Source organism: Oryza brachyantha, chromosome 3 (assembly GCF_000231095.2).
Source record: "Oryza brachyantha chromosome 3, ObraRS2, whole genome shotgun sequence".
NCBI classification, from domain to species: Eukaryota; Viridiplantae; Streptophyta; class Magnoliopsida; order Poales; family Poaceae; genus Oryza; species Oryza brachyantha.
Genome location: NC_023165.2, coordinates 7398219 through 7413647, shown reverse-complemented (window position 1 = coordinate 7413647; position 15429 = coordinate 7398219). Strand labels below are relative to the sequence as shown.

Below are 15429 nucleotides of genomic sequence, written 5' to 3'. Positions count from 1 at the left end.
GGATTAATTAGACTTAAAATATTCGTCTCGCGATTTTCAGGCGAAATCTAAAATTATTTTATAATTAGACTATGATTATTTTAAATATGTGATCGTACACGATCTTACTCCAAAAATTTTTGTGAACTAAACATGACCTCGCTGTCCCTCTGTTGATCTTAGCAATCCAACTTAATTATCATGCAAGAGAACAGCCTCATGTATTGGTTGAAGTGCGAATAGTAGAATAAATACATGGGCGTATACATGAACATGATGTAGGTTAGGATCTGTGATTCTCCAAATCTTTCGACGTGGATTAAATATTTTGAGGCCACTCTGGTGCATATTACTTGTAGTATAATTTAATTTAGATCACCGATCTAATTTTATCGGACGATTGTGATTAAATTATACTATTAACAATTTTAGGTATAGTAGAATTCTGAGAAGGCAATATCGTAATAGTAAGTGGGCCTTGCTAGGTTTTTTTTTCGTGCATAATGTGATATACAAATCTACTCATGCCTTTAAGATATATCATTAGAGGATAATAAATACAAATTTAATATTAATCAAAGTAAAAAATATCCTTTTAAATCAATGGACGAGATTAGTTCTACTGGCAGTATTATATTACAAATAATATGCACCGAAACGTTGCTAATTTTTTATATCTTAATATCCGTACCATAGGACATGCAACATGTCCATAAGACGATTGGCTCTGTATTTCACACAAACAACAAAACATTCAACTTCTACAATAATTTAGATGATTACCGTCTTTTTGCCCGATAAATCCCCTGCCGGCACGCTCATTGGATTATGCAATGTCATCGCCTACGCGCTCGCCCTGGGAGTACGAGCTCCCCTCATCGATGAACAAGGCGATGAAACGACTCTTTATCATCGTTTAATCGGGGCCACGTAAGACGGATTTGCTAATCTATCATCAAAACTACTGCAGCTGACCTACTACATGCCCGTATATGATCAATAATTTGGGACGAAGAAAGTAATTACGAAGAAGAATAACTTAAAATGACTCTTATAAAATAATGTATAGAGCAAGTAGGTGAGGGTAAAATAGAGATCAATTTAAACATGAGGTGATTAATACAACAACTAGTCCTTCACAAATATACACTTTGTGAGACAAAATTAAATTTTAGAAACACACTTATTACAAGACAGAGATATTACTTATGTTCGACAAAGATTTACTGTTAGCTCCAAACAATTTATTTTTTTAATAATGGATTAAAATCTAGCCTTGACAAAAACTTTATTTTTTAAACAATCATTACATTAAAGCTTGGTCTAGTTGAGGACAAATGACGTGCAATCTGAAAATGTATGAACAATTCATTAAAGTTTGAAAAATGAATGTCATTTTAGTCTTTATAGTTTGTATTGACATGCGTGAGTTAATCTAAAAATAAAGTCTTCTGAGACGAGGAGACGGGGAGAGTACGTGTGTTCCAAAATGTAACAAACTATTGATTGACATATTTCGGTGCTAGGAATCTCAACATTCAATAGATTGATATTCTTTTCATCTTAAAATAATTTTATTTTTCATTCATCCCACATATATCAAATAAAAGATAAAAGACTAGAATATTCTATATTTATCAAATCCTAATACAATTATTTCTATATATCTGGTTCTAATTTATTTATTCAAATTTAACAAAATCCGGTATAAAACATAAACTTGTTTTGTAATAAATAAGACAAAGACAAGCTCCATGTATCTGACTAGGCAGATGACAATATGACATCAGATCTGTGCCCACGATGTATACGCTAGATAGAGTAAAATTTTAGCCATTTCTTAAGCCGCGCACGATTGGCTCCCCCACATCGACGAAGACTAAAACCCAGCTTGCCAAAGCCGCCGCCAGCCCCAAATCCCCCAGCCTTCCTCGCGACGGGAGAAGAAAAATCCCACTCTGCTGCGGTATTAGTACAATCTGATTGCCACTTCCGCCTGTCTTAATCCTACCATTTCGCTGAATCCTCCTTTATAAATACGCGCTCTCCCCGTTTCGCGTGCTCCAAATCGTAGTGGGGGGAAGTGGAGTTGAGTTGTGCAAGTCTACCGCAATGGAGTCCATCGCCGCCGCCACGTTCGCGCCCTCGCGCCTCGCCGCCCGCCCCGCCACGGCGGCGGCCCCGGTTAGAGCGAGGGCAGCGGTGACGGCAGGAGGGAGGAGGAGGAGGAGGTGCGGCGGCGTGAGGTGCTCCGCCGGGAAGCCGCAGGCGAGCGCGGTGATCAATGGGAGCGCGGCGGCGCGGGCGGCGGAGGAGGACAGGAGGCGCTTCTTCGAGGCGGCGGAGCGGGGGAGCGGGAAGGGCAACCTGGTGCCCATGTGGGAGTGCATCGTGTCGGACCACCTCACCCCGGTGCTCGCCTACCGCTGCCTCGTCCCCGAGGACAATATGGATACCCCCAGCTTCCTCTTCGAGTCCGTCGAGCAGGGCCCCGAGGGCACCACCAACGTCGTACGGCCCCCCATTCTCCCCCCATGTTCTACCCTCTAATCTTATCGATTCTTATCCTTGCCAATAACTCTGGTTGCCTGGATTTGGTTCAAAGGGTCGCTATAGCATGGTGGGAGCCCACCCAGTGATGGAGATTGTGGCAAAGGAGAACAAGGTCACAATCATGGACCACGAGAAGGGCAAGGTGACGGAGCAGGTCGTGGATGATCCTATGCAGATCCCCAGGAGCATGATGGAAGGATGGCACCCACAGCAGATCGACCAGCTTCCCGATTCCTTCACCGGTGAGCTGCCGAAATCAACATGGGAAGAAGAAATGATGAGTATTCGATGTTCCAATGTGAACAATTTGGTTTCTTTGCTTGTGATAGGTGGATGGGTTGGGTTCTTTTCCTATGATACGGTCCGTTATGTCGAAAAGAAGAAGCTACCCTTCTCCGGTGCTCCCCAGGACGACAGGAATCTTCCTGATGTTCACCTCGGGCTTTATGATGACGTTCTCGTCTTTGACAATGTGGAGAAGGTGCTTATTCCTCCGTGCCACTTTCTGTACCTCATTATGGAAAGTTCATATTTTCTTCGATTGCCAGGGAGGATTCCATTATCATATAATCAACCCTCGTTTGTCAACTATCACTTCGCTTACTATCAAGCTATCTCAATAGGAGCATCTCTTTCAGTGGCAAAGAAAAACATACTATATAATAATATATAGGAGCAGTACACTATTTCCTATACTGAATTTGAAGCTAAATTACAAACCTGTGCCTTTTGTCTTTGTTTGCCAGCAATGGCAGAAAACTGCGCCCAACTCGTCCTGTTTGTTATTGTTCACTACTTCCCAACTTATAAGATCGAACTTGTGATTGGTAGTTCCAGAATTTCAACTTGCTGCAAATGTGAGACCGTGGGCTACAACTTGAGGAAAATTTTTATCAGTTTCAAATTCTTTGCTTCATGTGTTTGCTGCAGAAAGTATATGTCATCCATTGGGTTAATCTTGATCGGCATGCATCCACCGAGGATGCATACCAAGATGGCAGGTCCAGGCTGAACCTGTTCCTATCTAAAGTGCACAATTCAAATGTGTAAGCTAACCTGTGCCCACTTCAATCCTGTGTTTTGCTAATTCTGCTTTGGTGCTCACAGTTTCTATATCTTATTTCATCCACTCCAGACCCAAGCTTTCTCCAGGATTTGTGAAGCTACACACTCGGCAGTTTGGTACACCTTTGAACAAATCAACCATGACAAGTGATGAGTACAAGAATGCTGTTATGCAGGCTAAGGAGCATATTATGGCTGGTGATATTTTCCAAATTGTTTTAAGCCAGAGGTTTGAGAGGCGAACATATGCCAATCCATTTGAAGTATATCGAGCTTTACGAATTGTGAACCCAAGTCCATACATGGCATATGTACAGGTATATTTTCACTATGCTCTCTTATTTTACCTGGTATCTGTTCTTACATTTTAACATTAGTGTAAGACGATGTCAGCACTCCTATGTGTAATAATTTACTTCTACAATCTCTTAGGCAAGAGGCTGTGTCCTGGTAGCATCAAGTCCAGAAATTCTTACTCGTGTCAGGAAGGTATGTGAATTCTCCTACTGATGATAGTCAGACTGCATTATTTTTCTTTTCATTAACCTACAGTCTTTTAAATCTTTTTCAGGGTAAGATTATTAACAGGCCACTTGCTGGGACTGTTCGAAGGGGCAAGACAGAGAAGGAAGATGAAATGCAAGAGAAGCAACTATTAAGTGATGAAAAACAGTGTGCCGAACACATTATGCTTGTAGATTTGGGAAGGAATGATGTTGGAAAGGTTTGTGTTCTTATTTTGCCATATAGTCAATGCCCTTTCCATTTCTGCTGAATTAGGATGCAATTCCAGCCATTTCACAGCATTATTAAAAAAGGAATGTGCTAGCCACCTTTCTTATGATTATTTTCTGCTTGGCAGGTCTCCAAACCTGGATCTGTGAAGGTGGAGAAATTAATGAACATTGAACGCTACTCCCATGTCATGCACATCAGTTCAACGGTTAGGCTCTTCTTCTGTTGTGTGAAGCAATGGTTCTTGTATTCATTTTATACTGTGGCAATGTTGCTTTAGTCTTCTTTTCTTTACCATTCTGGTCTACACTATGAATTCAGACAAATGTATTTTTTTCTGCTTAGAAAATGTAGGATTAACACAGTGTGCATAACATTATCAGATGCATTACCTATTGCGTTCACCAAATGAAATGGATATGTGGTTTCTAGGTGATTTATTGGCTTGATTTATAAGCATTCAATTGATTTTGCAATTTTTGCACTTCAGTTCTTTCCATTCTAGATATAGGGAAAAAGTTAGCGTCCATAAATGTTTTCCAGTGCCGCTCGTTTAATAAACACATGACAGTGGTTTTACGATTCATATAATACATGTAATGATCAATGGCCACTCTCTCTGTCTCTCTCTCTCTCTCTCTATCTATGAAGTATAGGACAAGGCTCTTAGTGACTTATGTGTATTGTGGCAATCTTGTTTCTTACAATGGAACACTATATAAGTGTGTTGGCCTGTATGCTGAGAGCCTGTGAGATTCTTGTCGTCTGTAGTTACATTGAAAAACAATGTAAATTTTGTTTGAATGATTTACAGGTAAGTGGAGAGTTGGATGACCATCTCCAAAGTTGGGATGCCCTGCGAGCTGCGTTGCCGGTTGGGACAGTTAGTGGAGCACCAAAGGTGAGTTGCCTTGCCTACAATCTCCTTATTTCAATCGAGTGATCTTCTGTACAACCTCAATTCTTTTTCTTTCTTTCTCTTAAGCATGTTTGTCAAATTTAGACTTTGTGTAGATCATTTCAGTTTCACACTTGTGCGAACAGAGATTCTTAACATATTGGCACTTTTGCAAAACAAACTACATGGCTGGGACAGTGTAGACTATTGGTAGGGTATTTGAAGTCATCTCACAGAATTATGTTACAACATTTTTTTCATTTTTTACTCAGTTGACGTGGACCATAGTGCTCTGATCCTTTTTGCACACATTAATAAATTCCTCTCATTACTCTCCATACCAAGTCTGCTAATCAGGGCCATGTTAATCTTCATATTCCTTTTCTGAACAATCCATTGTTTAACAAAATTCCATCTGACATAACCAGGTGAAAGCCATGGAGCTGATAGATGAGCTAGAGGTCACAAGACGAGGGCCATACAGTGGCGGCCTAGGAGGAATATCATTTGACGGAGACATGCTTATCGCCCTCGCACTCCGCACCATTGTATTCTCAACAGCGCCAAGCCACAACACGATGTACTCATACAAAGACACCGAGAGGCGCCGGGAGTGGGTCGCTCACCTTCAGGCTGGTGCTGGCATTGTTGCTGATAGCAGCCCAGATGACGAGCAACGTGAATGCGAGAACAAGGCAGCAGCTCTGGCTAGAGCTATCGATCTTGCCGAGTCAGCTTTCGTAGACAAAGAGTAGTCTCTCACGAGAGTTGTTTTTGTTCTTATTAGTCGTGGTTCTTCTCGCTGCATTTTACCAAAGTCTTCAGTGAGTTTAGAGAAGCAATAAGCCTACCCTGTTCTGTGATCGAATAAACTGGAGGTCATGTCGTGAGCTAAAGCTCTGTGCCATTTGAAAGGTATATGCTTTTAGATTGTTTTTGCTAGGTGGAGGCATGTATAGTGCACCCTCTGGATAAAGTAAGCAGTCTCAACAGGGGTATTGTCGGTGCATAGTTAAGCTGGTTCTTCTCCATATATCTTTTGTTGGTTTGCAGATTCATTATAACGAGTAAATTTCACAAAACTATAACTATGATCAAAACTAGCACTTCGCTATAACATTAACTGGGCATTTGATAAAACCGTAATAATGCCAAATAATTTTATAAAACCAGAAAACAGACGGGAGTTGGCTAGCTATAGTGTTCCAGTTTCTTTTTGTTTGTCTGTTGGTGATCGTCCTTTTACTAACCAGCGGTTGTTGCTTGTTAGGATCTGATCTGTATATTCTGCTTTCTATAAAAGCAGGGCCTGGCTTTTGATTTTAAAAAAATAAATTTACTAGAAAATTGCAATTTTACGACATACGTGTGTACGGAATGTTAGCCTGAATTAATTGAGCTTGGAGAAGTAAAGGAAAACAAGGGTTTCGACTGTGTTTTATTTTATGTGTTCTTCTGAAATTGAGGAAATGAAACATTCCCTTTGTTTTGGTTTTGCTTCATTTCCTTTGAACCGAACGCAGCTGCACTGGTTCCCTGGAGGAATTGAATTATTTGGAATTCCTTTGAGAAACCCCTGATCCAAACATGCCCTAAAACTGCATTATACTGATAGTCTTGATAACATAGCTGTAGCTTTCTGAAATTACTCTATAATGACTAACATGCGCCGTACAACTACATTGCACTTGACCCATACGGAGGAATAGAGTTATGTGCAAAATTTGTATTTTGAATCATTTGGTAATCAATCGCTAAATGTACTGATTAAGATGTGCAACTAGACGAAGACTATACTTGAAAATATAAAGATAGGTTTACACCCGGCACACAGACAAAAGATAATACATTTAGCGTGAAAATCCTTATATAAAAAGCATGAGTACAGTAGGAATGGTTGGAATTTTTATAATAATCCCATGCAGTAGCAGAGACCAGATTTTAGAAAACCGTTTCCGATACCAAAACCGCCCCAGCGGTATGGCGACAATCGCCGATTATCATGTAGAAATCATGTTGAATCCAAAATGTTCGAATGGAGCCACAACGGTTTTGATGTGAAAATTGTGTGATATGTCACGATTATCGTGATATGTTAGCCAATAATCACGATGGAACAAGCAAAATCGATAATCGCAAGAAGTCCAATGATAATCCCACGGTTTGGTCGATAACCTCAGCAGAAACCCATCTACAAATTGCTGATAATCTCTACTAACCTCAAGACTTAATCTTAAACCATGCGATTATCGCATGCGCCTACGATTACCGCAACCCAAATACAAATCGGACGCAACCCATCATGAAAAATCGCACAAACCACACGACTTGCTGCCTAAATCGCGCGATGGAAATATGATCCAAGGGACTACCGTTCGGTGCCTATCGCAGACGATAACCACCCTACTTGTCGCTATTTTCGCCGAATACCGCGATTATCGGGCCACATTGGATATTTTCCTCTCTATTGGGCCACATTGGGCCTCGACGAACGGTAGCAAGTTTCTATAATTTGTATTCGTTTATGCAAATACAAACTGTTTTTCAACCATAATTTGATGCTACATGTGCTATTTTTATATTTGAAATCTCGTGAAATTTGACAAACCAGTGTAGTACCAAAGCCCTGCCCTGGCGGCTCATGCGATTGTCGTGGCGATTAATTGCAGTTTTGCAAACCCAGGCAACGATTGAGGTAGATGAGAAAAAAAATTATGCCCTTTAATAAATTAGAAACAAATGCGAGTGGAAGGGTAGATTGAGATAAAAATAAGAAAAAATTTAAATGAAAAATGATTGATGCGATAAATATTACTGTAAACAATGGAAACAAAAACAATGTTAGATAATATTTAAATTCTAGAAAATGCTTTTATATTTTTATATTTTGTAACGGTAGTATACAAAAGAAAGCAAGCTAGAGAGCCGAATAGAATCCAAAAGCCAACGCGTATCGCTTATCCTGTACTCTCACAAAACATCCTCATGTCAGAATTATCAGCACTATCCCAAGAAGCCAAGTCTGATGCTATGTCACACCTTAGTCTGTTCACTGTGACCAAGATTTTCTAAGCTCAATTGTCCTGATATTTAGTCACATGCACATTCGTTTGGCTGAGTTAGATTGCATACATTAATACATTGGATATCTCGGGAACAAGGATCCATAATTGAAAATTCAATACAACACAATAGTACCCCCTTTTATTTTATTTGACATCGTTAATTTTTAAACCTATATTTGATCAATTATCTTATTTAATATTTTTATATAAATATGCAAAATTATAAATTATGTTTGAAGTTCTTTTATTAATAAATCATCAAATCATAATAAAATACTTAATAATTATATAACTTTTGAATAAGACAAATAAAATCATAATAAAATACTCGATAATTATATAATTTCGGAATAGACAAACAATCAAACGTAACACCGCCAAATAAAAAAAAGTGGAGATTATTATCAAAATGGATATACAGTCCAGAAGGTTACTTCATATATGACTACATTCCAAATATACAAAAAATCAGTGTAAATGATTTCCAAACCAATCATTTATGTCCCAAACATAACTTTGCAATAGCCATTTAGCCACGATGTAAAAAAATGGGTGAATAAGAGGTACAAAAAGAAGGAAGGTAAAACAGTGTGTCATCAAAAGCCTGTCTCGATGGGTGGGGCTTAGGTTTAGTTCCTTTGGATGAGCAGAGATAATGGAACAATTCTTCATCAAATTAAAGGGATTAAACCTAATTCACGTCTTATTGTCATCAAGTGACTACTCTGAACCCTTGTTTTTTCACCAGTCTTTGAACGGTGAAGTTTCTTGGGGTGTTTGAAGACACCACTACTCTGGCAATGCATCCCAACACAAGTAGATAAACATGTGATATCCTTTGTCAAAGTATAACTACAATTTCTGTACAACAGTAACCCACAGAAATGCCCATCACATCCTGTGTATTTCCTCAATCCGGAATTCCGGACGCATGTGGATCAGGGCTTTAAGTAAAACTCTGTCAGCACTCAGCGGTCAGCACATCAAAATCTGACAGTGTGGGAACCCTCTGAATCTGGCATTGGAAGAGGACAGTGTACCGTGTCACCTAGGCGACACCTCAATCGTGCTCAGCTGATAACTGTTCATGTCTCTAGTCTGTGTGCTGTAGGACTCAGCTGGATTGGCTTTGGTGCTTCTATTTGAGGACGTGTCCAGTGTCAAACCCCCTGAACTACTTGAATGATGACGGGGTTCTTTCAGCACACCTGGTGCTACTAAGTTCTCCAGATTGATTTCTGTTGGGTTAGATAGCATATCCACCACCTGCTTCATTGATGGCCTCTGCTGGGACGTGGCCTGGGTGCACAGTAGTGCCACCTTGATGAAATGGAGAATTTCCTCCTCTGGGTACTCTTCCAGGTCTGGATCAACAATTTCCAAAAGCCTTCCTTCTTCTCGAAGCTTCCAAGTCTGCCATTAAAACCACATTAAAGCTTTAAATATTTGTTTCTTGATGAACAAAAATAATATAGATGTGAGTATGTTAGAAGCAAAAGCTGGTACTCGTGTCATAAAAATCAGTGAATAATACTACTGCTCTCAAGGGTTGATGAAGGCATTACAATTGCTGCACATTAGCAAGTACTCTGTAAGGAGAGAGAAGTGTGTTACCCATTCCACAAGGACATGCATATCATGCCCCCAAGTCGATTTACTACTGCTTTGACCACTTATCACTTCAAGAACAAGGACCCCAAAGCTATATATATCTGCTTTCTTGGTTAACTGTCCCAACAAGGCATATTCTGGTGCTAAGTAACCCCTGCAGGAGAAATTACATCTAAATGATAAGTACAAATACCTTGTTAAGACTAAAAAAGCTGTAACTAAGTGATTTTACAGTGGCAGGTCGCCAACTTGGGTCAACCAGAAAGGGAAGCAACTATAGTAAAATAACAAAATTGCCTTTACTTTCATCGCTAAACATGATTAACTAAGTTGCATACACTGAGCTGACTGTTCTAGAAAACTTTACATGGAATATGCATAGATCCATTACAAGTAAATAATCAAAAGATTTATATAGGTACTTACATTGTTCCAGCAACACGTGTGCTAATGTGAGTAATGGTGTCAGGAAAAAGCTTTGCCAGTCCAAAATCTCCAATTTTAGGAAGTAGCTTTTTATCAAGTAAAATGTTGCTGGCCTTGATGTCACGATGAACAATGCGTGGCTGTGCTTCCTCATGAAGAAATGCAAGGCCAGAAGCAGTTCCAACACAAATAGCTGCTCTTTTTTGCCAGTTTAATGGAATGCATCTACTCTTTGGTCCTGATTGCAAAAGTAAATTTAATACACTGGCTGGACTTTAAGTGATCAAATATGATGATATAGAACTTACCAAGCAAAGCATGTGCCAAGCTATTGTTCTCTGCATATTCATAGACCAATAGTCTGTTAGTACCTTCAACACAGCAACCAATTAGCTTTACGAGGTTGGGGTGCCTGACATTTGATATGACATTTATCTCTGTCAAGAACTCATTTGTGCCTTGTTTTGATTCAGCCGACAATTTTTTTATTGCAATTTGACAGCCATCTTTCAGGTTTCCCTAGGTGAAGGAGAATCTTGTTAGATGTTATTCATTACATACTTGAGGATTGATAAAATCTAGGTTTACAAAAAATCGAAAGAGAATTTTAACAAGTGATGATAACAAAAACTCATAAAGTAAGAAGACAGAAAAATACAATGCACAAAGCAAATTCATTTCTCACCTTATACACTGCTCCAAAACCCCCACGGCCAATGCAGTTCATCATGTGAAAGTTTCGAGTGGCAAGCCTCAACTCCTTTAGGGAGAAGACACGTACATTACTTCCAGCTCTTGATATTACTTGACCTGCACTTCTTCCAGAGGTGATACCATCAATGTTTGTTTAGATAAATAGGAAAAAAAAGTACTTCCTCCATAACCCAAAATATAAGTATTTCCAGGATTCGAATTTTGTACCACAATATAATAGCATTTGTGCACTGATTTTCATGATTTCAATCATTCCAATGATTCTAGAGCTAATCAGATGCTTAGAAGGGGAATCTGATTAATTTAAAATTCAAAATTGACCAATGAAGTTACTAAAAGGGAATCTTTTAAAATCTCCTTTGCCTATACTAAATTATCTAGAAATGCTTATATTTTAGAGCAGAGGTGGTAAGAAAGAAAGTATGCACATTAATTCACTGAACCATGATAGTGGCCACTATGGTTGACTGCTCTATGGTTAAGACCAAAATCCTCATACACGCATGGTTAATTATAATGCGTACCCTTTTTATACAGCTATGGCTTTTTTCACAGTATAGTTTCCAACAGGACGCTTAGGCTATAATGCAGGCAAGTGGCTCACTCAAAACTTGGTTGCAGATGGCACTGCTTAAAGAAAGACAGAACATCACGAGCTGGATTCGTCTGATACTTTGTTTTGAGTGATGATTATACTCATAAAGCATATATCGTCTGAATTTTGGTGTGTTGAGCCTTGCTTCTGTCTCAGAAAGAGGAACTTGCAACAACACTTTCCTATGCACGAAAAGCCAGAAAATATAAGGATGTTCCTACTGTTTCTTTGAAAAATAAGTCATGAATTTCTCGTCATTTCATTTCTTTGGACCGCTTCAATAACAAAAAGAAAAAGAAAATCTTGTCGGTATATTATTAGATTCTCGAGAGAATGATTGCTTGACACATATATCCCGGAGCAACATGACTGAAGAGGATAGGTAAAGGTTCTAATAATCGCCAATTTCATAACAACATGGGTCTTTCCCAAATTGGAGGGCGGAACTTGAAATGCGAAGCATTAAAGTTCTGACAGTATTAGCTCGTGAACCGGGACCAAGTGAAATACTATACCTGAACGAGGAGACGTCACCGCGGCAGAACCATTTTGGTTTCGCCTCGAGTCGGAGCCACCCCACAAGCAGCTGGCGGAGACCCCCATGCACCAAATCCTGTGGCCGCCCTGGAACCCCAATGTGAAGCCAGTTGCAGCTCGTGCTCAGCACTGTCAAGATGCCCAGATTGCCAAGCTCAGCTCACGATTAACCATACATAACCTCATTCCATTCGATCACAATAGTCAACGAGGTGGGAGAAAAAACACAAAACAAAAAAAAATCCTAATCTTGCAATCTACATGCCGCTCTAACCACCAGGGCAAGCAAACAGCGGAGCGGCCAGCGGGCGAAGGGGGAAGGAAGGATGGGGACGAGAAGCTCAAGAGGGAAACCAGTTTACCTGACGGATCGACGAGAAAAGGGGGCACGTCGTTGCGGCAGGAAGCAGCAGACAGACAGCGGAAGCTCTCGGCTCCCCCCTTTGCGCACAGTCCTCTCCTCCCCACCCCACGGTGTGCTGCGGCAGTGTTGCCCCGCCGCCGCCGCCGCGTGGACCTGACCCGAGGAAGAACGAGGAGGAGGAGGAGCAACGCGGCGGAAACCGGCGCCCTCCACTCCGCCCGCGCTGTGTCGTCTCGCTTTCCCGAACCTCGCTTGTGTGACCAACGCCCACGCGGTCAGACTCGCGTACCCACCCAACCCCCGCGCCAAGTCCACGGCCCCGTCTCTCTCTTCCCCACCCTCGCAAACCAAGTACTCCTCTCCTCCTGGTAGCAAGTAACCCAACCAAGAACCAACCAGCAACCACCGCCCGGGAAGCGCAGCAGCGGCGCTAATTCCTCTGCGCGGGCGGGTTGAGTTTCCCGGTCCGGTCCGGTAGACACACCACGCCACTGCACAACGGTGGTTTCGCTTGTGACCGCGTGGGCCGGGGACATGAAACGACGGCTCGGATGCGAGCGGCCTGGAGCAAGCGGGGGATGTTTTTGGACCTGGCTGGCTGGCTGGATGTGGCTTCCTCATGTAGCTCCCTCGGCCGAGTCGTCGACCGCGTCGCGTCCCTCCCTCCCTGTGCCGTGCCGAGCGCCAAGCCAGCTGTCCGGTCTACCGGCCTCCTCATTGGAAACGGTTCAGGGGAGGAACCGGAGGATTACGATCATTGATTGCGGGTTATGTTTTTCCAGGGACGGTCAAAAGTTCCGACGAGCAATGGTGTGTGGAAATGCTTCCAGAACAGTTATGTCGTCTAGTTACAGGTACTGTACATGTTTTCGAGTTTCTTTCTCTAACGGTTGTGCTTTTTTTTTCCCTTCCTACCATGGTAAACGCACACGATATGCAAATCATGATAACACAACTACACTCACCTTGTATACGCACGTATCATCCTTATCTTTTCGTTTATGCTTATTTATAAGTTAAAATTAAAATTTTTGATCTTAAATTTAAATTTGAAGTTGATTTTGTGTTTTTTATGAGGTTTATTTTTTAACATTGGCTTTTAGATCGTTAAGAATACATATATAAATTTTTTATTCATAAATTATTTTTGGTTTGTAAATATGTCATTCGGTACTTTCCGTAATCACCCCCTATATCCACGTTATGTTTCTGATTATGAATTATTTCTTCAAATGAATGCAATGAATTATGATATTCTTTTTTAGTGCCCATACCGTTGGAACCTAGAAAGTATATGGATTCATCCTTTGCTTGAAAAGAGGACATGATTGTGCCTTTTTAGGAAATTTGCATGAAAAAAAAAGTGAAGCATGCACTTACCTCAGTATAAGGACCACATAACCAATTTAATACAGTAACTTGAATAAGAAAATTTAGGTAGTATGATCCCCACACAATTCTAGCTACACGGAAGTATAGTCACAAGCTTATCAGAGAACTTAGTTCCTAAAAAGATCATTCGTATAATATTCATACTTGTCTCTTTAATTTTATTTAGACTAGGAGACAAAACTGAAGATGCCGGCATACCCTAAGGGGTAACTAGAGACCAATAAGTCTTGAGAGGCTAATAGACCCTAAGGTATTATTAGATGCCAAGCAACACAAATTCCATCGAGCAGAAGTTTGACAATGCCTAGCCGCTCATGATCACTCACATGCTAATGTATGGATATATTAGAGTTTCTTCTTCGTATGTTGTAATTAATATAATGATGAAAGTGGTTTCGACCAATAAGAGTAGGGCTATCATTTGATGGTGCTCGAACCTATATAAAATCAATGTGTTTTTTGTCGTTATTGTTTTGCATATATCTTGGCACAGGCAATCTTATGTCCACAAATAATACTGTAGTTGGATATCTGTTCGACGACAATCATGATCTTTTTGATCCCTAAAAGTCAGGAAAGAAGCAAAAGAAAGATAAAATTCAAGTAAAGTTTTAAAAGTTTGTTCCGTGTGAAACTGAGCAAATATGAACACAACTTTGTTTCCCTTTAGTATGAATTAAAGGGAACTACAACAATTCTCAATAAATTATATCTTTGAAAATAAATCCTACTTCGTCAATCCTCTACCAGGGGTGCCTAATCAATTCAATGCCCTCGCGCTAACCAGCGGCTTCAAAGGTCTAGAAGGGATTGAATGAGAGCATAGCAAAGTGGTCTGCTGTAGTGCTGTTAATCAATTCCATGGCCCCGCACTACTATACTTAATCAGTTCTCAAAGGTCACCCAGCGATGGATATGAGTGTCGTTAAGCAGTGTTCTAACGTGTGCTGTTGAAACGAAAGTGGAGCATCCTATACGTGATTGACGTCCCCTTTCATGGCACATCAGTAAAATTACTGACTTGACAGAGTCATTAAATGAGTGAGTTTCATGAGATAAGAGAAGTTTCATCCCCATAAAACTCATCTAGCTCGGTTACCTAGTTTACATACTTGATAACTATACCATAAAGCTATACATTGAGACTGAACTCGTACTACCGGCGGAAAGCATGCTTGAGTAGTTTGAACTGAATGACTACTTATTTCAAAACGAAGCTAGCAAGACAAATTTTCACGTCACTTGTAATAATCTGGACATGCATGCTCCGTGACTTCAATAAGCTGAATCGTTTGCGATCATGCGTTTGGTATTTTCTTGCTTTCTCCCATACGTACGAACCTCCTACCGTCGTCTCTTTTTCATGTTTTTCCTCTTCCTAATCCCATCTTCAGAAAGATACAGAACTAACTGCTTCTATCACTGTCTGACAGTCTGTCATAAAAAATGTTGGACAAAGCAGCCATATAGCGAGGAAAGTGCGATGCTATTTGTT

General features: G+C 40.5%; 2 protein-coding genes across 2 annotated transcripts; one reads left to right on the top strand and one right to left on the bottom strand.

The window, feature by feature from the left end:
* The first annotated feature begins 1760 nt into the window (after nucleotides 1-1760).
* On the top strand, nucleotides 1761-6261 carry LOC102703199 (anthranilate synthase alpha subunit 2, chloroplastic). The gene is made up of 10 exons (XM_040522036.1): nucleotides 1761-2490; nucleotides 2585-2774; nucleotides 2862-3013; nucleotides 3463-3578; nucleotides 3668-3914; nucleotides 4030-4086; nucleotides 4169-4321; nucleotides 4460-4540; nucleotides 5147-5233; nucleotides 5659-6261. Exons 1-10 carry the CDS (start codon nucleotides 2092-2094, stop codon nucleotides 5983-5985), a joined length of 1809 nt encoding a protein of 602 aa, XP_040377970.1. The 5' UTR covers nucleotides 1761-2091; the 3' UTR covers nucleotides 5986-6261.
* Nucleotides 6262-8980: 2719 nt separating this feature from the next.
* LOC102699384 (putative serine/threonine-protein kinase) lies at nucleotides 8981-12999 on the bottom strand. Its single transcript, XM_006649733.3, has 7 exons — nucleotides 12541-12999; nucleotides 12157-12307; nucleotides 11018-11142; nucleotides 10641-10851; nucleotides 10333-10570; nucleotides 9910-10060; nucleotides 8981-9708 (listed from the first exon to the last, which is right to left on the bottom strand). The coding sequence occupies exons 2-7, from the start codon at nucleotides 12242-12244 to the stop codon at nucleotides 9340-9342; spliced, it is 1182 nt and encodes a 393-aa protein (XP_006649796.1). The 5' UTR covers nucleotides 12245-12307; nucleotides 12541-12999; the 3' UTR covers nucleotides 8981-9339.
* Between the last annotated feature and the right edge of the window lie 2430 nt (nucleotides 13000-15429).